The sequence below is a fragment of the Pseudorca crassidens genome, chromosome 3 (assembly GCF_039906515.1).
Source record: "Pseudorca crassidens isolate mPseCra1 chromosome 3, mPseCra1.hap1, whole genome shotgun sequence".
Lineage (NCBI taxonomy): Eukaryota > Metazoa > Chordata > Mammalia > Artiodactyla > Delphinidae > Pseudorca > Pseudorca crassidens.
Window position 1 is genome coordinate 126,992,287 of NC_090298.1, and position 25,141 is coordinate 127,017,427.

General features: G+C 36.1%; 1 protein-coding gene across 1 annotated transcript in view; it reads right to left on the reverse strand.

Annotated features, from left to right (window-relative positions):
• The window catches only part of ZNF300 (zinc finger protein 300), a 174,608-nt gene that overhangs the window by 98,467 nt on the left and 51,000 nt on the right, over positions 1-25,141 (reverse strand). The window contains exons 6-8 of the mRNA XM_067730235.1: positions 24,866-24,961; positions 14,835-16,372; positions 1,212-1,724 (exon numbers count right to left, since the gene is read on the reverse strand). Coding sequence (XP_067586336.1) covers positions 1,212-1,724; positions 14,835-16,372; positions 24,866-24,961 — 2,147 coding nt within the window. The remainder of the gene's footprint in view (positions 1-1,211; positions 1,725-14,834; positions 16,373-24,865; positions 24,962-25,141) is intronic.

The window sequence follows — 25,141 nt, forward strand, 5'->3', positions numbered from 1 at the left end:
ACACACACACACAATGGAATACTACTCAGCCATAAAAAAAGAACGAAATAATGCCATTTGCAGCAACATGGATGCAACTAGAGATTATCATACTATGTAAAGTAAGTCAGAAAGAGAAAGACAGATACCATATGACATCAATTATATGTGGAATCTAAAATATGACACAAATGAACTTATCTATGAAACAGAAACAGACTTACAGACATAGAGAACAGACTTGTGGTTGCCAAGCGGGGGTGAAGGGGTGGGGAGGGATGGAGTGAGAGTTTGGGATTAGCAGATGCAAACTACTATATATAGAATGGATAAACAACAAGGTTCAACAAGGTTAAACAACAAGGTTCTACTGTATTGCACAGGGAACTATATTCAATATCCTGTAATAAAACATAATGGAAAAGAAAAAAAAATTTATCAGCCTTACAGACAAGAACTGACTTCAAGTTCAACCACTCCATCCTGTTCACTTTCTTTCTTTCTTTCTTTTTTTTTTTTTTTGTAACTTGTTAGCTTGTTTATGTCTCTCTGGGCATCATTCCCCACATGTGGGGCCCAGCTCTCTGGAACCTTCACTGGCCATCTTTTCCTCGTTTCTCCCCTGGGCACCAGAACCATAGGTAGATACAACCATGCGTCTCCCGCATCTGTAGACGCCTCCTGCCTCTTGTGCTATTTGGCCAAACTCTGAGGCTCCCCCGGCACCTTCATCTCCGGGTCTGTCCTGGTGGGGCCTTCCTCCCTAGGGTAGTGCAGGGGATTGGGCCACAGTTCCTTGCCGATGATCTCAGCAATCCTGTTAGACCCTGGGCAGTTGTGGTCAGACAACCAGTTGAGGAAGTTAAGGCTGGTGGTGTCCTGCCTGCAGTTGGGGGCTCCTCATTCATAATCCCAGAACCACTGGACTGGAGTGGAACGAGACGCCCTATATCCAGCAATGTTAAGGTGATATTCCTTAATGATCATGTCATTCCAGCAGCAGGTGTTGTTCCGAAAGAAAAACATCAACCTGCAGTGGTGCCTGGGATGGCCCAGTTCCTGCACCTCCAAATTGATCATGCAGCTGAGCGTGTCTTCATCTTGGTCACTGATCATGGCCGATATCTGGGGTTGGTTCATAATGGCTCTGGCCCATAAGCCAGGAATGCCCTGGATGATGGCCCTTCTGCGATCCAACTGAGGATTCTGCCTCTGACTGATCTTGCACTTGCCCTGCTGGCTTGGGCATTCAGAGTGCTCAGCTCTAACTGCAGGGCCCCCAGTGCCTCCAGCAGGGGCCGGGCAGTCGTGGGTCCCAGTTCTGGCTCTTCCTGCCCCTGCTCCTGGGGCTTCTCCTCCCACTCCTCTGCCTGCATCTCCTCCTGCTCCTCCTCCACCACCACCTCCACCACTTGCAAGATGTCCTCCACCAGCAGCCCTAACTCCTCCCAGGTCCCCACCACCTCTCCCTCCTCCAGGGCCACACCTTGCTGCATGACCTCCACCCTGAAGATGGTGGCCTCCTTGCCTGACCCACCAGCTAGTGTCCGTGCTGTACCCACCTCCCCCACCGCACCTGGGGACCCGCAGGCCCCTGCTTCCTGAGCACCCCCTCCCACAACTAGGATGACCCAGGGTCCCTGGGCAGCGCTGCCTTCTCCAGACCCCGCCTCACTCACCATGTGGCCCTGGTCCTGAGCTGGGGCAGCTGCGAAGGAGCGGGAGGTGGAAGCACAGCACGTGGCCTGCAGAGCAAGCAGGCCCAGCGACCAGACTCACCCTGCGCCACGGACCTCGGGGTGGGGGGTGAGGGCATCCTGTTCACTTTCTACCATGAACAGTTCACTCTACGATTCAAGTCATCTAAACAGGCCAAACAATCTTGTAGGTATAACTTCTGCGTATTCCAGAAGATTAAAAAAAGAAAATGAAAAAGAGGGAGAAAAGAGAGAAGAAAAAGGAGAAAACAAGCACACCCTAAATCAATCAGAGAGCAACAGTGACCAAGAGAGAAAAGAAGATCTACAGGAGTTTCATTTTGGACACAAGATAGAGACGAAAATGAAAAAGAACAACAATCAGATACAGATGGGAGATCCAATAAGAAAGAAACTTAGGTGGATTCCATTTCTAGATGTGAAACAAGTTCTATGTCATCTAGTGATTGGTATTAATTCCTTGCTGGGTTGCTCTGGATCATACAGTTACTTTAAAAAAAGAAGGACTTACAGTAGCAGGCTAGAAAAGGATGACTTACCTGACTTTAAAAAGCTTTATGAACAAATTCGAACTGAAAATGAAAAGCTGAAAGCATAGCTACATGATACATATATGAAACTGACAGATCTTAAACTGCAATTAGAAAAGGCCACCAGAGACAAGAAAGATTTGCAGATAGGTCACTATTGGAAGTTGGGAAAAAAGGGGACAGAGAGCTCTAAAAAGAATATCTCAAGTGAAAGAAGAGCTCAAAATGTTAACAGATCTAAAAGCAGACAACCAGAGGCTAAAGGATGAAAATGGGGACTTGAGCAGAGTCACAAGCAAACTTTCCAAATTAAATAAAAAGCAGCAAGTAATGGAATTGTACATATTTGTAATCCCATGGACCATAACTGAAAGTCACTGGAAACTGGGAAGGATCCTTGGAGGCTATCATTTTTGGATATGCTGCCAATTGCCTACTTATCTAGGATTTCTGTTTCATTTTGTTTTTCTTTTTTTTTTCCTTGTATCGAGGTCATTGTTTCATGTTAATGCAGCTGCTGAGAAGTGGGGTTTTTCATTTAGTTATTTTAAATAACTGAGAAAACTTGTGTACAACTCCAGCATATAAAGAAAGTGTTCAAGGCCAGATATGCCTCAGATATTTAACCAGCAAGCCTTAGTTGTACGTAAATACTTTTGTGTCAACAAAAACTTTCGGCTCTCACAGAAGACAGTTATTCAGCATTTTTTGATCTGCCAGTTTTCAGTTTTTCAATATTTAGGTTTTTTTGCTTTACATCTAAGTTTGGGTTTGTATTTTTTCTTTATAACTCTTCATGTGGCAGACATTTCTATGTTTTCATACCTTTATCATTTACAAAAAAGAACATGTGCTCTTCTGAGATTGTTGTTAGGTGCAGGCTAATGCTGTGTTGTCCCCCAGCTGGAACTGAGTTGCTTGGAGGAACATTTTTTTCTCATTGTTTGTGCAATATGCATTTATTTCTTATATGAATGCTTTAAAGTCAATTGAGAAAGTCCTACTTTCTGCCTTCACTGGTAGGATGTTGTTTCTGTTGTTTATTATTGTAGAATAAGAGATTAGACCCTGTAATCTTCACATTCATTTTGCAGGTACTGAGTGATACTGTATATATAAGTGTGTGTTGCTTGATATTTAGAAAACCCCGTGGCACACTTGACTATTTTCTTATTTCAAAAATCTGTTAACACAAGTAGGCTATTCCATAATAGTGTTAAAAACAAAATTTCCTAACAATGTGATATAAAGACTTTAAAAAGTACCCTATCTTTACAAAACTTTTCTACTGTAAAGTGCTTTTATTTTCAGTTTTCATTTGATAGTTTTCAACCACAATTTAAGTTGCATAGATAAATGCTTCACATTTCAAATACCTATATTTATCTGAGTGTTGTCTAAAATTGTTGTGCTAGCCAAAGTAATGCTATGAAGTCATTTCCAGATTTAACCCATGAGTTAATGTTAAATGCATTGTTATTGCCATGGGAAGAGGCACTGACTTTGATACTACCAGCATGTCCAGACTATACATGTACCAGTGACCTTTAAAAAAAAAACAACCAAGTACATAATGAATATGGCTTTTATTTGGACAAATAGCTTTATATTTTAATTAAACCATGCAAAAACTATTACATCTTTCTAGCATGTAACTGTCTCCTTATCCACTGAACATTTCAGACTTTTGAATAAATTGTACATTGGAAAGCTTATGGTCACGAATTGCATTACTGATTGTAGTGTATATTACACAAAATGTGAATTTGTCCCTCCTCATTTTAGAAGGTCACTGTGTTCTACTGCCTATCTGAGATTATTTTGGGGTTGGGAAAGAGTGTTTTCCCAGAAGGATTGTAAGTCTTCTCTCTCGATGGGTTTTATGAAGACGTGAGGTTATGTTCTTACCACCAAGCTCAGGATTCTAGATATTTAAAGGTACAAGGATAGTTATGGGAATTTTATTTTGATTTGAATTGTATGAATAGAACATCTGAATATAGAGAATTTCCATGATCTTATGAGGGCATAAAATACATAGATAATTGAACAGTTTGAGTGACTGCACAACATTTACGTATGAAAACAGGAATAAAATTAAGAAAACAATTTCATTTATAGTAGCAAGAAAAAGAATAAAATACACGGGACTAAAGTTAATCAAGGAGACAAAAGACTTGTACATGGAAAACTACAAAACATTGCTGAAAGAAATTAGAGAAACACACAAACGGAAAGAAATCTCATATTCATGGACTGGAAGATTTAATACTGTTAAGATGTAAATATCCAAAGTGGTCTACAGAGTCAACATAATTTCCATCAAAGCTCCAATAATGCTTTTTGCCGAAATAGAAAAATCCATCCTAAAATTTATATGTAACCTCAGGAAACCCTGTATAACCAAAACAATCTTCAAAAGAAAAACAATGTTGTAAGTCTAACACATCCTGATTTCAAAACTTATTACAAAGCTACTGTAATCAAAAGAGTGTGGTATTGGCATAAGAAAAGACATATAAACCAACGTAATAGAACAGAGAAGCCAGAAATAAACCCTTGCATATATGGTCAAATGATCTCAACAAAGATGCCAAGACCATTAACAGGGGAAAGAACAGTCTTTTTCAATAAATAGCATTGGGAAAACTGGATAGCCACATGCAAAAGGCTAAATTTGTACCCTTATCTAACACCATATATAAAATTACCTCAAACTGGATCAAGGTCCTAAACAAGAGCCACCTGTCAAAGCTGCCTTTCAGAAATGAAGGGGAGATACTTTCCCAGACAGCAAAAACTGAGGAGGTTCATCACCACTATACCAGCTTTACAAGAAATGCCAAAAGGAATTCTTTAAGCTGAAATGAAAGGATACTAGCTAGTAACATGAAAATATAAAACACAATTGTAAAGGTAAGTACATAGTCAAATTCGGAATATTCTAATACTATCATACAATGGTGTATTAACCACTTAACTCCAGTAGAAAGGTTAAAAAAGATAAAAGTATTAAAAATAACTGTAGCCAAAATAATTTGTTAATGGATATACAAATAAAAAGACATAAACTGTTACATTAAAAACATAAAATGAGAGGGAGTAAAGGGTAGTTTTGTATGTAATCAGGTTATCATCAGCTTACAATAGAATAAGATATTTTATGTGAGCCTCATGATAATCACAGCAAAAACCTATAGTAGATACACAAAAGATAAAGAGAGGGGAATCAAAGAACACCTCTAAGGAAAATCATCAATTAACAAAGGAAGACAGCAAGAGAGGAAAAAAAGAAAAATAGAAATACAAGACAGTCAGGAAACAATAAGATGGCATCAATAAATCTTTGCTGATCAACAATTACTTTAAATTGATTAAATTATCCAGTCAAAAGGCATACAGTGGCTGAATAGATTAAAAAAACAACAACAAAACAAGACCCAATTATATGCTGCCTACAAGAGACTCACTTCAGCTTTAGGAACATGTATAGGTTCAAAGTTACAGAATGGGAAAAGATATTCCAAGCAAATGGAAACCAAAAGAGATCAAGCATAGCTATACTTATATTAGACAAAATATACTATAAGTTAAAAACTGAAACAGAGACAAAAAAGTTCATTATATAATGATAAAAGGGTCAATTAATCAAGATAATACAATATTATAAATATATATACACCCAACATCGGACTACCTAAATATTAGGCAAATACTAACAGGTCTGAAGAGAGAAATAAAACTACAGTAATAGTAGAGGACTTCAATACCCCACTTTCAACAATGGATAGATCATCCAGACAGAAAATCAACAAAGGAACTTGAACTACATTTTAAATCAAATGGACACATACACAACATTTCATTCAACAGCAAAGGAATACACATTCTTCCCAATGGCACACAGGACATCCTCCAGGATAAATCATAAGATAGATCACAAAACAAGTCATAGCATATTTATGAAGAGTGAAACCATATCAAGTGTCTTTTCTGACCACAGTGGTATGAAACAAGAAATCAATAACAGAAGCAAAACTGAAAAGCTCACAAATATGTGCCCACTCTTGACACTTCTATTGAACATAGTACTAGAAGTACTAGCCAGAGCAATTAGTCAAAAAAAAGAAGAAAACAGCCATCCAAATTGAAAAGTAAAAAGTAAAAGTGTCTCTGTTTGCAGATGACATGACCTTATATACAGGCATACCTCAGAGATATTGAGGGTAAAGTTCCAGGCCACTGCAATAAAGTGAAGAGCGCAATAAAGTGAGTCACACAAATGTTTTGGTTTCCTAGTACATATAAAAGCTATGCTCAAAATAGAGTCATGTACCAAAATGTTAATTGCAGCTCTATTTAAAATAGCCAGGAGACGGAAACAACCTAAGTGTCCATCATCGGATGAATGGATAAAGAAGATGTGGCACATATATACAATGGAATATTACTCAGCCATAAAAAGAAACGAAATTGAGCTATTTGTAATGAGGTGGATGGACCGAGAGTCTGTCATACAGAGTGAAATAAGTCAGAAAAAGAAAGACAAATACCGTATGCTAACACATATATATGGAATTTAAGAAAAAAAATGTCATGAAGAACCTAGGGGTAAGATGGGAATAAAGACACAGACCTACTAGAGAATGGACTTGAGGATATGGGGAGGGGGAAGGGTAAGCTGTGACAAAGCGAGAGAGTGGCATGGACATATATACACCACCAAACGTAAAATAGATAGCTAGTGGGAAGCAGTCGCATAGCACAGGGAGATCAGCTTGGTGCTTTGTGACCACCTAGAGGGGTGGGATAGGGAGGGCAGGAGGGAGCGAGACGCAAGAGGGAAGAGATATGGGAACATATGTATATGTATAACTGATTCACTTTATTATAAAGCAGAAACTAGCACACCATTGTAAAGCAATTATACTCCAATAAAGATGTAAAATATATATATATACTGTAGTCTATTAAGTATGTAATAGCATTATATCTAAAATCATGTAATACTTTAAAAATAACTTATTGCTAAATAATGCTAACCACCATCTGAGCTTTCAGCGAGTCTTACTTTTTGTTGATGGAGAGTCTTGCCTCAATGTTGATGGCTGCTGACTGATCAGTGGCGGCTGCTGGAGGTCGGGGTGACTGTGGCAATTTCTTAAAATAAGACAACAGTGAAGTTTGCCACATTAATTGACTCTTCCTTCACGTATGATTTCTCTGTAGCATGCAATGTTTGATAGCATTTTACCCACAGAACTTTCAAAGTTGCAGTTAATCCTCTCAAACCCTGCCGCTACTTTATCAACTAAGTTTAAGTAATATTCTAAATCCTTTGTTGTTATTTCAACAATCTTCACAACATCTTCACCAGAAGTAGATTCCATCTCAAGAAACCACTTTTTTTGCTCATTCATAAGAAGCAACTCCTCATCCGTTACAGTTTTATCATGAGATTGTAGCGCCTCAGTCACATCTTCAGGCTCCACTTCTAATTCTGCAAGAATTACCAAAATGTGACACAGAGACAAAAAGTGAGCAAATACTGTTGAAAAAATGGCACCAATAGATTTGCTCAACACAGGCTTGCCACAAACCTTTGGTTTGTAAAAAACACAACATCTGCAAAACATAATAAAGTGAAGCATGATAAAGCAAAGTATGCTTGTACAGAAAACTAGAGACTTTACCAAAAAACTTGTTAAAATAATAAATTCAGAAAAGCTGAAGGATACAAAATCAATATGCAAAAATCAGTTATTCATCTATATACAAACAATGAACTATTGGAAAGAGAAAGTAAGAAAACAATCCCAGGGAATTCCCTGGCAGTCCAGTGGTTAGAACTTAGTGCTTTCACTGCTGAGGGCCTGGGTTCGATCCCTGGTCAGGGAACTAAGATCCTGCAAACCACACAGCATGGCCAAAAAAAGAAATCCCATTTACAACAGCATCAAAAACAATAAAATACTTAGGTATAAACTCAAACTGTAAACTGAAAACTATACGATACCAATTTAAAAAACTGAAGAGGACACAAATAAATGAAAAGATAATCTGTGTTCATAGCTTGGAAGATTTAATATTGTTAAAATGTCTATAGTAGCAAAACAATCTGTAGTTTCAATGCACCCACTATTAAAATTCCATTGGCATTTTTCACAGACACAGAAAAAACAATCCTAGAATTCATCAGGAACCACAAAGACACTGAATAGCCAAAGCAATACTGAAAAAGAAGAACAAAGCTGGAGGCAACACATTTCCTGATGTCAAATTATATTACAAATCTATAGTAATCAACAGAATGGTACTGCCATAAAAACAGACACATAAACTAGCAGAACAGAATAGAGAGCACAGACATAAACCCATACACATATAGTCAGCTAATCTTCATCAAGAACACACAATGGAGAAGGGATAATCTCTTCATTAAATGGTGCTGGGAAAACTGGGTATCCACATTCAAAAGAATGAAACTGGACCCCTACCTTACACTACTCACAAAAGTTATCTCAAAATGGATTAAAGACTAAATTTACCTGAAACCATATAACTCCTAGAAGAAAACAGGGGAAAAGCTCCTTGACATTGGTCTTGGCAATGATTTTTTTTGGATATGACACTGAGAGCAGAGGAAATAAAAACAAAATAAACAAGTGGAACTACATCAAACTAAAAAGCTTCTGACTACAAGTAACTCAATTTCGTTTTTTTTTATGGCTGAGTAATATTCCATTGTATATGTCATACAGAGTAAGTCAGAAAGAGAAAAACTAATACCGTATGCTAATGCATATATATGGAATCTAAAATAAAAATGAACCTAATGGCAGGGCAGGAATAAAGACGCAGACATAGAGAATGGACTTGAGGACATGGGTGGCAGGGGAGGGGAAGCTGGGGTTAAGTGAGAGTAGCACTGACATATATACACTACCAAATGTAAAATAGATAGCTAGTGGGAAGCAGCAGCATAGCACAGGGATCAGTTCGGTGCTCTGTGATGACCTAGAGGGGTAGGATAGGGAGGGTGGGAGGGAGGCTCAAGAGGGAGGGGATATGGGCATATATGTATGCATGTGGTTGATTCACTTTGTTGTACAACAGAAACTAACACAGCATTGTGAAGCAGTTATACTCCAATAAAGATGTATAAAAAATTTTAAAAATAAAAATAATTATAAATCTAAATTAATTAATTAAAAGGCTTCTGAAAAGGAAATAATCAACAAAATGAAAAGACAACCTATGGAAGGGGGGGAAATACTTGCAAATCATTGATCTGGTAAGAGGTTAATATCCAAAATATATAAGGAACTCATACAACTCAATAGCAAAGAAACAATCTGATTATAAAATGGGCAGAGAAATTGAATAGGCATTTTTCCAAAGAAGACATCCAAATGATCAACAGGTATATGAAAATGTGCTCAACATCACTAATCATCAGAAAAGAGCAAATCAAAACCATTCTAACCTCATACCTGTTAGAATGGCTATTATCAAAAAGACAGATAACATGTTGGCAACGATGCAGAGAAAGGGGAACCCTATACACTACTGGTATGAATGTAAATCAGCACAGCTATTATGGAAAACATATGGAGGTTTCTAAAAAAGTCCTGCTTGTGGGCATATATATCAAAAGGAAGTGAAATCACTACTTGAAGAGATACCTACACCCCCATGTTCACTGCAGCATTAATCACAATAGTCATTTTTATAACTACATGACAGGACTTCCCTGGTGGCACAGTGGTGAATCTGCCTGCCAATGCAGGGGACACGGGTTCAAGCCCTGGTCCAGGAAGATCCCACATGCCGCGGAGCAACTAAGCCCATGCGCCACAACTACTGAGCCTGCGCTCTAGAGCCCACAAGCCATGAGTACTGAGCCCGTGTGCCTAGAGCCTGTGCTCCACAAGAGAAGCCACCGCAACAACAAAAGCCACTGCAACAAGGAAGCCCCTGCACCACAACAAAGAGTAGCCCCTGCTCACCGCAACTACAGAAAGCCCGTGCACAGCCACCAAGACCCAATGCAGCCAAAAATAAATAAATAAATTTATTTTTAAAAACTACATATGACTATATATATATATACATATATATACACATATATAAAACTCAGCTATAAAAAATGAAGGAATTCCTGTACAGCACGGTGGCTATAGTTAACAATACTGCATCATATGTCTGCAAGTTGCTAACAGAGTAAATCTTGAAAGTTCTTAGCACAGGAAAAAAACCTGTAGCTATATGAAGTGATGGATGTTAGCTAAATTTACAGTGGCAACCATTTCACAATATATGCATATCATTATGCTGTATACCTTAAACTTATACAATGTTTGTTATATGTCAGTTATATCTCAATAAAACTGGGGAAAAAAAGGAAATCCTGCCTTTGTGACAACATGGATGGACCCTGAGGGCATTATGGTAAGTAAAGTCAGATAGAGAAATATAAATACTCAATGACCCCATATATATAAAATATGGAAATGCTAAACTCATAGAAATTGAGAGTAGTTTGGTGGCTGCCAGGGTCTGAGGGCCAGGGAAGATGAGATACTGGTCAAATGGTACACACTTCCAGTTATATAATAAATAAGTTCTGGGGATATAATGTATAGTATGGTGACTACAGCTAACAATACTGTATCATATACTTGAAAGTTGCTGAGGGTAAATCTTAAATGATCTCACCACAAAAATAAAATAACTATGTGAGGTGATGAAGGTGTTGACTAACCATATTGTGGTAAATGTCACATTATAAATATATATTGCATGTATCAAATTATCACTTTGTACACCTTAAACTTACGTAATGCTATGTCAACTATATCTCAATAACTCTAGGGAGAAAAACAAATTTAGGATTATAAGGTTTTTACTTAACATCTTTGGTATGTAATTTTTTATCATACACCTGAAATCTTTGGTTCCTAAAGACATTCATAACTACAGTAGTTCTCCCTTGACCACAGGGGATGTTTCAAGACCTGCAGTGGATGCCTGAAATTGAGCTCTGTTTTTTCCTATACATACATCCTATGATAAAGTTTAATTTACAAATTAGGCACAATAAGAGACAATAAATAAAAATTAAACAATTATAACAATATACTGTAATAAAAGTTATCTGAATGTGGTCTCTCTCTCAAAATATCTTCTTGTACAAATTTAATGTCTTTTCCATCTTAACTTAAGCACTTATCATGCACTGTGGCCATAACTTTTGAAGTCTGAGGTGTGACAGCAAAACCAGCATAAATTATTTTTCCATCTTCATAATTTCACAGATTTGTTCTTACCATAGGTCTTAGCAATCTCAGCATACAATTTTTTTCTTTCCTTACTAAGTCAAAAACTTTTACCTTTTCACTTTAAGAAAACATTTCACAGCCTCTCTTTGGCATATCTTAATTGCCAGCATCACTACTATTGTGCTTCAGGGCCATTACTAAGTAAAATAAGCGTTACTTGAACACAAGCACTGTGATACCATGACAGTTGATCTGATAAACGAAATTACTACTAAGTGACTTCACAGACAGGATACACTGGACAAAGGGATGATTTATGTCCCAGGGAGTGGGAAAGTAAAAGACTTCTTCACACTACTCAGTATGATGTGCAATTTATGAAGTATTTACAGAATTTTGCATTTAATATTTTTAGATGGAGGTTGACAACAGGTAACTGAAAACACAGAAAGCGAAACCGCAGATAGATAAGGGGGGACTACTGTATTTGATCCATTCCTTCATTTTTTTTCTTCTCTCTGTATATGTATCCAATATTATTATCAATACCAGTATTATGAGTAACAGAGACTTACTGAAAAAAACCTTCTTTGCCATTCCTTTATCCTTATGATATATCCCACCAGGAAAAACAGACAAACAGTTTAAAGTTACTTGAAATTATTTCTCGGTATGGTTAACCACCAATGCTATACGTGTTTAGTTTCATTTTGCTAAATTTTTAGGTGTCACTTCATTTTGACTTTGTTTTGTTACTATCTATACTATTTACCTGGTTCCAAAGTCAATTATACAAAAGCAACTTACATTTCATGAGAGGTCTAAGGGATATCACTATCCTTTCCACCATGTTCAGTCACCTTAGAACAAAACATTTTAATTAATATTTGGGTCTTTCCTTTCAGCATCTGTACTTATATATAAGAAAATATGTCCACTTGTTCCCACCACTACCTGTCTTTCTTAGAAGACAGTGTACTGTAATTCTCTGTGCCTTGTTTTATTTAAGAACATGAATGGAGAGTATAAAAAGACATATCTCATTCCTTTTTAGAGTTGCACGGTCCCCAGTGTGCAGATACACTATATTTAAACATTTTCTATCAATAATCAGGCTGTTTACTGTCTTTTTTCTGCTGTGAATAGTGCTATGATGAATAAACGTAAGTATGCACCTCTTTTTTTTTTAAGATTTTTTTTGATGTGGACTATTTTTAAAGTCTTTATTGAATTTGTTACAATATTGCTTCTGTTTTATGTTTTGGGATTTTTGGCCCTGAGACATGTGAGATCTTAGCTCCCCAACCAAGGATCGAAGCTGCACCCCTGCATTGGAAGGCGAAGTCTTAACCACTGGGCTGCCAGGGAAGTCCCAAGCATGCATCTCTTAATATATCTCCAACATATCTTTAGAAGATTCCTAAAAATGTTTAGAAATTGCATATGTAATTTTGCTAGATACATCCAAGTTTATTCCAAACTAATCACTTCTTTTAACACAGAAGAAATTTTAATATTAATATAAGCCATTTTATCAATCTTTTCTTCATGCACAGTGTTAAACATTTTTCCCTATCCTAAGGCTATGAAAAGTCTCCTATATAACTACCTGGAAACTTTGTCATTTTGCATTTCATATTTATATTTAGATTAATTGACCCAGAACAATTTATTAAAAAGATAATTTTTCCCCTTCTGATTACAATACCACTTTTGTCATAAAGTTACTCATATATAATTTTTTCATTTTCAGGCTCTCATTTCATTCATCTATTTTTGTCACTCTTGTGTCAATACTATATTGCCTACATTACTACAGCTTTGTGGGAAACCTTAGTCTGATCAATTCTCTAACATTTGTTCTTAATGAGTGACTTGCCTATTCTTGTCCCTTAGTATTTCCATATATATATTAGAATGAATTAGATACAGATATAGATATATCACAATTTGTATGTGTTTGCAAAATAAAATAAATGAAAAGTAATTGAGGTCTCTTTAACATAGCATGAGTTATATCACCAGACACAAAGGCAGTGAAATGGACAAAGGAGAGGACAGGAAATCTGAGATCAGAAGCAGTGTGTCTTAAATGCAAATCAAATTTAAATGTGTGCACATTGGAATTAGTAGCCTATTTCAAGAGAAGAGAGAGGGATAAACAGGACAAATATTAGCTAAGAATGTGCTGTCTGCAGATTTAGAGAACCAACATATGGAAACCAAGGGCGGAAAACCGTGGTGGGGTGGGGATGGTGGTGTGCTGAATTGGGCGATTGGGATTGACATGTATACACTGATGTGTATAAAATTGATGTCTAATAAGAACCTGCAGTATAAAAAAAAAACAAAAAAAACAACTAATATTAAATTTTCTTTGGGTTATTTGTATGTAAATATGTTAATATAAATGTTTCAGACATTACATGAAATTTCTAAAAATCTTACATGTTCTGGTATAATGTTATAAGTCATAATTCTAGTTATTACTTTAAAATGCATATATCAGAAGTAACTAAAAAAAAAAACATGTGCTGTCTGCCAGGATTTCACATACAGATGAGCAAACAGACACTGAGGGTTAAAAAGGTCTTCATAGATGTCACACAATCTATTAATAAGGGAACAAGGGTTAAAACTCATGGCCATCTGACTTTAGAACCAATGTCTTTCCACCACACCAAGCTCCTAGAAGGGTGGGGTAAAAGGGAGAAATGAGCAAGCAGTGTCAATTCCAAGGTCCTGGGTCCATCCACAGACACAAATCAACTTATATTATCAAAATTAAAAAACACAAAAAGACCACATTTATTGAACCTTTTCAACCCATCTTTCCATCATTGTATAAGAAGAATTTTACATATACTTTTAGGGTCTGATGGTCAAGTCCCCTCCCCTTAGTGCAGTTTCTAGGTCTTGGCACTTTTTGACTCATGCTTTCTTCATGTCCTCTTTGGGGAATTACTGCATGGCCGTAATTACGAGAGGCTAACATTAACAATATTACCACATGCCTAACTTATTATGTAGTATAATCAGGAACATGTAACTTCAAAATAGACTATATGTAATTTGTTCTGTTATGCTAATCATTCAGTTCCAAATCTTAAAAGTTTAACATGCCAAAGTGAAAACTTATATAAACAAAACTTTTTTATTCTCTTGTATTATCTTTGATAAAAAAATTAATTACATTAGAAATATGATTTCATTTGTAAAATAGTACCAACAAAGATGCCTAGAAACACATTAAATCTGTGAGTTTTGTTGTACTTATTAAGGCTTGAACAGATACTGAAGGCTTTTCTATGCTTAGTCCATTCTTATGATTTCACCACTATATGAATTCTCTGATGTACAGTGAGTTGTGATTTCTGGATGAAGGCTTTTCCACATACAGCACATTGATAAGGTTTCTCCCCAGTATGAATTCTCTGATGTACAACAAGGTCTGACTTCTGGGAAAAGGCTTTTCCACATTCAACACATATATAAGGTTTCTCTCCTGTATGAATCCGCTGATGTCCTGGGAGGTGAGACTTTTGAGAGAAGGCTTTCCCACATTCAGTACAAACATAAGGTTTTTCTCCTGTGTGAATCCTCTGATGTCCAATGAGATGTGACTGCTGACAGAAGACTTTTCCACATTCACTGCATTTATAGGGCTTTTCTCCAGTATGCGTTCTCTGATGTATAATGAGCTGTGACTTCCGGGAGAAGGTCTTCCCACATGCAGTACATTCATAAGGTTTCTCCCCAGTATGAATCATCTGATGTATAATGAGTTCTGACTTTCTGCTGAAGGCTTCTTCACACTGAGCACATTTGTAGGGTTTCTCCCCTGTGTGAATCCTTTTATGTATGATGAGGTGGGACTTCTCACAGAAGGCTTTTCCACATTCAGTACACTCATAGGGCTTCTCTCCAGTATGAGCTCTATGATGTATAATCAGCTGTGACTTCTGGGAGAAGGCCTTCCTACACTGATTACATTTATATGGCTTTTCACCAGTATGTATTCTTTGATGTATAATGAGGGGTGATTTCTGGGAGAAGGCTTTCCCACAGTCACTACACTCATATGGTTTTTCACCAGAATGAACTCTCTGATGGATAATGAGGGATGATTTTTGAGAGAAGGCTTTTCCACATTCAGAACATTCGTAAGGTTTCTCCCCAGTATGTGTCCTCTGATGTACAATGAGATGTGATTTCTCACTGAAGGCTTTTCCACAAGCACTACAACCATAAGGTTTCTCTCCAGTATGAATTCTTTGATGTATAATGAGCTGTGACTTCTTGAGAAAAGATTTTCCACATTCAATACATACACAGATCTTCTCCCCAGTTTCAACATTCACGTATTGAATAAGAGATTGTTTATCGCTGATGATGTTTCCATACTGACTACCTGCACAGTGTTTCACTCTATTATGAATTTTTTCATGCTTAGAATAGGAAGAACTAGGTGTTCTCCCACATCCAAAATTCTCATCTGTGTTTTTTCTTGCATAACCCCTATTACAACTGAATAGGTTTACAGTAGGTTCCAAGCTCTTTTCAAATGAATCACACTTATACAGTCTTTGTCTTGAAGTATCTAGGTCTGTGCAGTTATGAAATATTTTTCCAAATGCATTATATGTATAGCTTGACTCTTCAATAACTGTTTTGTTGTTGATGATTGTGACTTGCCTGAGAAGTCTGTCTTGATTTTCCTGATCTCTCTCCAGCTGGTCACCTTGCCAGACCTTTAAAACGGAGTACAATGAATGATCCCTTGTGACACTTTCCAGTATGTCCTTATGAAAGTAAACATCTCCAAGTGTATCCAATTGATGTGTGTCAAGTCTAGTCTCCCTGTCTGAAAGAATAAAATTGTAGAGATAAAATCAAACAGATACAAAGATTGAGTAGAGGACAGAAGAGGTGAAACAAATGGATGATCCAGGATGGTCCATGAAGACAGAGAACTGGGCGGGCAACAGCCCATTTAAAACACAACAAAACGTAAATTTATTGGGTGAGTAACTAAAGATGGACTTTACTTCTGATAATGGTGGCATGAGGTAGTCACGGACTTCCCCTCCTCAGAAAACAAGTATAAAACTGAATAAAATAATTTTAAAAACAACCAATTCAGGGCACTGGAAAACTACCAAACGCAGGCCACAAGGTGAAAAGTGTTTACTTGTCAAAAACTTCTACTTCATTAGGTAAGAATGGGGAGTTTGTGGCATTCTTTCCTAAGGTTTTCCTGTCTTGCACCCCTAGTTTATGGGGCATTGAGAGATAACTCAAATCCACAGGATACAGTTTTATGCTGATAGTAGAGCAGCTAGTAATTTAACAAGGAGAATTTGTACGCAAAAGAATCATAGAAAGGTTGAGATAATGAACTTGCCATACATTCCTACCTGACTGCTAAAATATTTGTGAAGAGAGATCCTAGTGAGCCCAGCAGTGATTGAAAGGCTGGGGAAACGTGCAAATTTCCTATGCTTTTAAAGTGTTCTGAGACATGCACAATCCAGGTGGCAAAGAGTAAAAGTCATACTGGCTTTAGGTGTCTAATAAACCTGTCCAAATCATTAGTTCACATCTATAGCCAGGCTTAATCAAACAAACAAAACTAAGCAGAGATATTAGTGATGACACTCCACAGGACAGAAAGATGTCACAGTTTAAGCCCAAGCAAGTGCCTCTAAAACAAAAACTCTCAGAAGGAACAAAAAGATCCAAAGACGCTATAACGTACTGTCTACAATGTAGAGCTTTCAACCAAAAATTACTACACATATAAGGAAAAAAATGTGACCTACACTAAGGAACAAAATCAGTCAATAGAAACTGACTCCAAATGGGTGCAAATGTTGAATTTAGCAAAGACTTTAAAGAAGCTATTATAAACATATTCAAAAAACTAAGGGAAAATGTTCTAAGGAACAAGTGAATAAACTGACAATTTCAAAAGAGGAAAGAAAAATATAAAAGAACCAGTTTGACTATAAGAGGCAGGAAGAAGAATTTTTGAGAGTAATGGAACTTTTCTGTATCATGATTGTGGTGGCAGTTAACTTACTCTATGCCTTTTTCAAAATTTAAAGAAAGAGTAACATTTATTTTATGTAAATTAAAAAATAAAAGAACCAAATGAAAATTCTAAAGTTGAAATGAAGATTTCACCAGATGGGCTCATTAGTGGATTTGAGATAGCAGAAGGCAAAATCAGAATCAGTAAACTTGAAGAAATATCACTAGAAATTATTCAGCCCAAAGAACAAAAAGAAAAATTATTTTAAAAATAGAATCTCAAGATCTGTGGAGCAGTTAGGCATTCCAGTATACGTGTAATTGGAGTTTAGAAAGGGGTGGGGGGGGGAGAGCCAAAAGAAATCTGGAGAAATGTCTTTAAAATTACCAAATTCGGTGGAAAACATTAGTTTGCACATAGAAGAAGCTCAACAGACCACAGGAAGGATACCAAGACAACCAGCCAAATCAGAATTAAACTGCTGAAAAATAAAGGCAAAAAGAAAAATCTTCAAAGCAGCAGGAAAAAAATGACACATCATGTATCAAAGCATAACAGTACTGTTGGCTGAATTTTCAACACACACACACACACACACAAAACTGAGGTCAGGAAATACTGGAATGACACACAGTCAAAATACTAAAAGAAAGCAACCTGTCAACCAAGAATTCTACATTCAGTGAAACTTTAATAATGGGAAAATGAAGACATTTCCAGATAAACAAAAAAAGTTACCAACAGAACTGATCTATAAGAAATACTAAAGAAAGTCTTTCCTGCTGAACAAATAATACCAGATGATAACTCAAATCTACAAGACAACAGAAAAATTTTAAACTATTTGGGTAAAGTATTTAAATATGTATAATTTTAAAAATATTTCCTTCTAATTTCTTCAAAAGACTTTTTAAAGCAAAAACGGTAACACTATACTGTCAAAGTTATGACAAATACAAACGTAACATACATGACTAAAAGAACAAAACAGCACAAGGTGGTTCAGGAGGGCAGAAAATGGAGCTATGCTAGTGCAAGTTTCTATAATTTGTGAGAGAAAAAAAAGCAGTATCAACATAAGGTGGGTTATAAGAAAATAAATATATTGTAATCCCTATAGCAACATCACACACACACACACAACTACCAACTAAAAAATAAACAGGGGAATGAAAATGGTCTATTAAGGACTTCCCTGGTGGCACAGTGGTTAAGAATCCACCTGCCAATGGAGGGGACACGGGTTTGAGCCCTGGTCTGGGAAGATCCCACATGCCGCGGAGCAACTAAGCCCATGCGCCACAACTACTGAGCCTGTGCTCTAGAGCCCGCAAGCCACAAGTACTGAGCCTACGTGCTGCAACTACTGAAGCCCGTGCGCCTAGAGCCCATGCTCCTCGACAAGAGAAGCCACCACAGTGAGAAATCCACCCACCGCAACAAAGAGTAGCCCTCACTCACCACAACTAGAGAAAGCCTGTGTGGAGCAACAAAGACCCAGCGCAGCCAAAAATAAATTTTAAAAAATAATAATTAACAAATAAATAAAATTCAAGTCATATTTTAAAAATATATTTTAAAAAAAGACAAGTAGACAAAGAAAATCAGTAAATATCAATGAACTTAACTGACATCTACAGATATCCCATCCAACAACAGAACACACATTCATTTCAAGAACACATTAATCAAACATCAGAATAGACTATATACTGGGCTTCAAAACAAGCTGCAATAATTTTATAAGGATGGAAATCATACAGAGTATATTTTCCAACCATAATGGAACTAAATTAGAAATAAATAACAAAAAGAAATATCAGAAATCTCCCCAAATATTTGGGAATTAAATAACATATTTGTAAATAAACTATGTGTCGAAAAGTCCAAAGAGAAATTAGCAAATAACTTGAATGAAAATGAAAACACAAAATATCAAAAATTGTGGGACACAGCTTCATTCTTAGAGGACAAATTATATGCAGGTAATCCTCATTTTGCAAGATTTCAACAAGCATGAAATTTAGTTACCACAGTTTAGTTAAATAACACCAGTCTGCCAACAACATAGTTCACACTTTAACGACCACAGTATGTCTAACAGCATAAAGTACAAACTTCACTGCTAGCTCTTCAGTCCATAAATCACTAAATAAATAACAGATACACATCATGATCAGTACCCAATCATTTCACTTCTTTCAAAGTCTGTTGGTGACTATTAACTTCACATCTGTTGTCCAATATATATACAGACAGCAAAGTGTGTAGTTTGTTTCTTCCTTGTATCCCATTGATAAACCCACGTGACATTATCCAAATTACCCTAATCATCCAAAAATGTGTAACTGAAAGAGGGAACTGACCAACAAAGATGTAAATGCAGCAAAGAAACAACACATAACAACACTGGATGTGATTAGAAAATAGCTGACCATGTTGGCATTGCCACTATTTATGAAACTTTATAGATATGCAGCCAGAGGAACTTAGTGAAGGCAAACTTATCAACATAAATTTCTGGGTTGTGATGGAAAGGATAAAAATAATTCAAAGAAAGTGATGCCTATATTTTCACATTACCTTCGACATATTTCACAACACTGAAAGCACAAAGGAGAAAATGTTGGAAGCTGACCCAACCTTAGAAAGTAATATGACAATTCACTAAGGCACAGAGAACATGTTAACTCCTTATCATAAGTTATACAATTATAAGAAGGCAAGCACTGTTCAAACCACTCTACATAGAGTTTTTTAAAAGAAATAAAAGACATTTTCAATGCTTCCAATGTTTTAAATTGCAGGGTAGTAAATAAGTATTAGTTTTACTACATTTTCATCTCTATAAACAGTTATAACCAACAGCAAGATAGCATTTTTTTTCAATTTTCTTTTTTTTTTTTTTTGATGTGGACCATTTTTTTTTTAAGTCTTTACTGAATTTGTTATAATACTGCTTCTGTTTTATGTTTTGGTTTTTTGGCCACAAGGCATGTGGGATCTTAGCTCCCCAACCAGGGATCGAATCTGCACCCCCTGCATTGGAAAGCAAAGTCTTAACCACTAGACCACCAGGGAAGTCCCCAAGATAACTTTTAATGTTTTGACGAAAAATGTTTAAAGGTCAAAATCAATTACAATTTTTCCCGTCGATTATAAAAATTACTTGGCAAAGTTCTGGCTTCCATGGTAATTTTTACGGCCCCTCACTACCATACAAAGTAAGGACTATCTATTAAATGTTCATACTAGAAAACAATAAAGGTTTCAAATTAATGATCTAAGCTTCTACCTTAAGAAGCTAGAAAAAGAGCAAATTAAACCTAAAATAAATAGAAGACAGGAAACAATAAAGATCAGAGTGGAAATCAATAGAAGATAGACAAACAATAAAGAAAAATAAATGAAATCAAAACCTGATTATTTGAAAAAAAATTAATGAAATTGCTATGTTTTAGCTAGTGATGAGGAAAGAAGAAAACAAAGTATCAGTGTCAAGAATGAAAGACAGAACATCTCTAGAGATCCTATAGACATAAAAGAACAAAAAGGGAATATTATGAAAAAAATTTATACCAATAAATATGACAATTTAGATGAACTGGAAAAATTCCTTGGAAAAAAAAACAACCTACCAAAACTGACTCAAGAAAAAGTAAATAATCTACATAGATCCACATCAAGGAAAGAAACTTAATAAATAAAAATCTTCCCACAAATGTCCATATCTAGACTGGTAAATTCTATCACTGTAATAAACCATAACCATGAATGTATCGGTTTTTCTCAGTCTGAGTCCTTCTAGCAAATCAGCAGAACTGAAGGTGGTCTTGCAGACCCCCAATACAACTAGTAAACCAAATCCAGCAGCATATAAAAAGAATTATACACCATCACCAAGTGGAACTTATCCAGAAATATAAGGTTGGTTTGTTGTCCAAAAATCTATTAATTAAAATTCATTAACACATCACATAAATAGATCATTTCAACAGATGCAGAAAAAACATTTGTCAAAATGCAACACATTTTCATGATAAAAACACTCAGCAAACTAGGAATAGAAAGGAACTTCCACAACCTGCAAAGGGCATGACAACCTACAGCTAACATAACTTAATGGTAAAAGACTGGATTTTTCCCATAAGATCAGGAACAAGACAAGGATGTCCATTCTCCATTCTATTCAACATTGTACTAGAGGTTCTAGGCAGGGTAGTTAACCAAGAAAAGAAATAAAAAGCATCCAATGTGTAAAGGGATATTTAAAACGATCTCTATTTACAGATGATAAATTCATTTATATGGGAAATCCTAAAGAATTAGCTAAAAACTATTAGAACCAGTAAACTTTGTGAGTTTGCAGGATCCCAGACCAACATTCAAAAATCAATTGCATTTCTATGCACTTGCAATGGACAATCCAAAAATAAAGTTAATGAAACAATTTCATTTACAATAGTATCAAATAGAATAGAATACTAAGAAGTATGTTTAACAAAGATGTACACAACTTATACTCTGAAAACTATAAAACATTGCTGAAAGAACTTAAAGAGGATCTAAATAAATGGAAAAACATTTCATGTTCCAGGGATCAGAAGACTTAATACTGTTAACATGGCAATACTCCTCAAATCGATCTACAAATCCAACCAATCCCTTTCAGAATCTGAAGACGTTTATTTGTGGAAACTGATACTCTGATTCTAAAATTCATATGGACCCAGAAGAGCCAAAACAATGCTGAAAAAGAAAAACAATGTTGGAAGAATGATACTTCCCAATTTCAAAACTTACCACAAACAACAGTAATCAAGAGAGTGTGATACTGGCTTTAGAACAGATTTATAGATCAACAGAATAGTATAGACAGTGCAGAAATAAACCCTTTCATTTATGGCCAACTGATTTTTGGCAAGGGTACCAAGACCATTCAATGGGAAAAGGAGAGTCTTTTCAATAAATGGTGCTGGAACAACTGGATTACCACAGGCAAAAGAATGAAGTTGGACCCTTACCCCACACCATATGCAAAAAGTAACTCAAAATATCAGATCAAAGACCTAAATGTGAGAGCTAAAAGTACAAAACTCTTAGGAAAAAAACATAGGGGTAAATCTTCATGACATTGGATTTGGCAATGGATTCTTGGATATGACACCAAAGCACAAACGACAAAAAAAAATAGATAAACTATACTTCATCAAAATTAAAAACTCTTGGGACTTCCGTGGTTGCACAGTGGTTAAGAATCTACCTGCCAGTGCAGGGGACATGGGTTCAATCTCTGGTCCAGGAAGATCTCACATGCCGCAGGTAAACTAAGCCCATGCACCACAACTACTGAGCCCACATGCTGCAACTACTGAAGCCTGGGCACCTAGAGCCTGTGCTCCGCAAGGAGAGAAGCCACCACAATGCGGTGCCTGCGCACCACAACCAAGAGTAGCCCCCGCTCGCCACAACTACAGAAAGCCCGCGCTCAGCAATGAAGACCCAATGCAGCCAAAAATTTTAAAAAATTTTAAAAAAAGAGTTAAAAACTCTTCAATGTGTGCTTCAATGACACAAGAAAGTAAAAAGAAAACATGGGAGGAAGTATGTGCAAATCATTTATCAGATAAGAGATTTATATCAAATAAGAATTCTATACAAAGAATTATATCTATATAACAAACTTTACATGGAAGTTCTATACAAGAACTTTATATAAAGAGCTCTTATAATTCAATAATAAAAGACAAATAACTCAATTCAAAAATGGATGGGGGGCAAGATAGGGATAGGGGATTAAGAGATACAAACTACTATATATAAAATAAATAAACAAGAATATATTGTACAGCACAGGAAAATATAGCCATTATTTTGTAATAACTTTAAATGGAATATAATCTATTAAAATGTTGAATTACTATGTTGTACACTTGAAACTGAGATAATATTGTAAGTTAACTATACTTCAAAAAAAAGGACAAGTGATCTGAATAGACATTTCTCCAAAGAACATAAATAAATGGCCAATAAGCACATGAAAAAATGCTCAACCTAATTAGTCTTCAGGGACCGTTTTGGTTCAACATACAGTTGCTATATTACCCATCAATTCTACTCCTAGGTACACACCAAAGAAAAAAAAAAGATATGTCTATACAAAAACTTGTACATGAATGTTAATAGTAGCATTATTCATGTAGCTAAAAGGTGGAAACAAGCCAAATATCCAACAACTGATGAATGGATTAACAAAATGTAGTATATCAATACAATGTAATATTATTCAGCCAAAAAAGGAATGAAGTACTGATACATGCTAAAATGTGGATGAACCTTGAAAACATTATGAAAGAAGTCAGTCACAAAGGACCACATATTATATGAATACATTTATATGAAATATCAAGAATGAGGCAAATCAATACAGACAGAAAGCAGATTAGTGATTGCTTAGGGCTGGGGAGATGGGAAGAAGGGGTGTGATAGCTAAAGGGTATAGGGTTTCTTTTGGAGGTGATAAAACTGTCTTAAAATAGACTGTGGTGACAGTTGCACAAATCTGTGAATATCCTAAAAACCACTGCTGACTTTAAATGGGTGAACTGTATGGCATATGAATTATATCTCAAAGCTGCTTAAAAAAAAATAATAACAGAAAATTTCAGGGTACAGCTAGTGAAACACAGCTGTAGTCACAATATGTAACCAACTTTATATTCCACTATTCCCCAATAAATATCTTTTATTTAAAGTCAAGTAAGCCCAGAAAATTTCTATCAGATAAACCATGTTGATTTCTAACTCCAAGGATTTGTACATGTCCTTTCCTAGAGCTTGCCCTCACCTTCCTCCTTCTGCCTAAGCCACACTTCAGATATGCTTCAAAGTAGCTGGTTCATGCTTTGAAAAATGCCTTCTTAAATTATGCCACATCTCTTTAGACTATAATTTTCACTGAACCCCTGAAGCAGTAACTATATTGGACATGCAATTTTATATAGCTGTAAATCTTGATGTCTTGTCTTTCTATGTATAACCTATGTTCCTGAAAAGCATTTGCCTTCTATTGTCTTTGACTCTTTTAGAAAGGTACTAAAGATATGATTGTTGAGTGGATCAATAAGAAATTTCTCTTCTGTACATGGCTCACTACTACTGAATTAACTAGTTGTCGAATACCTACTACACGCACAGCACAGGAGCAAGAAGGAAAAGGAGTTATCAATCTGGGTGGAAATGTAAGTCTTAGTTGCCAACCAATTAAAAACAAAAACAAACTGATATTTCACTTCCTTTGTCTTCCATCTGCCAGATTTTCACCTGGATAGATCCAATTTGATATGTCTCTCTTCATAATCCATGGCTCTTCTCCTTGTTCCAACTTAGATATGACACCTGGTTTGGAAACTGGATACCCTATGATAAAAAAAAATTGAGGAATTGAGTTGACTACACTGAAGAAAGAAGAAAAGATACAGTTTTAGGAGCCCTACAATGAAGTCCAGCTGGCCCTCAGAACAGTAATGACCTTCCACTGGAGAGAAGAAAGAGAGCAAAAAGTCACAAGTAGGTCAAGAACCCACCCAACTCAATCAA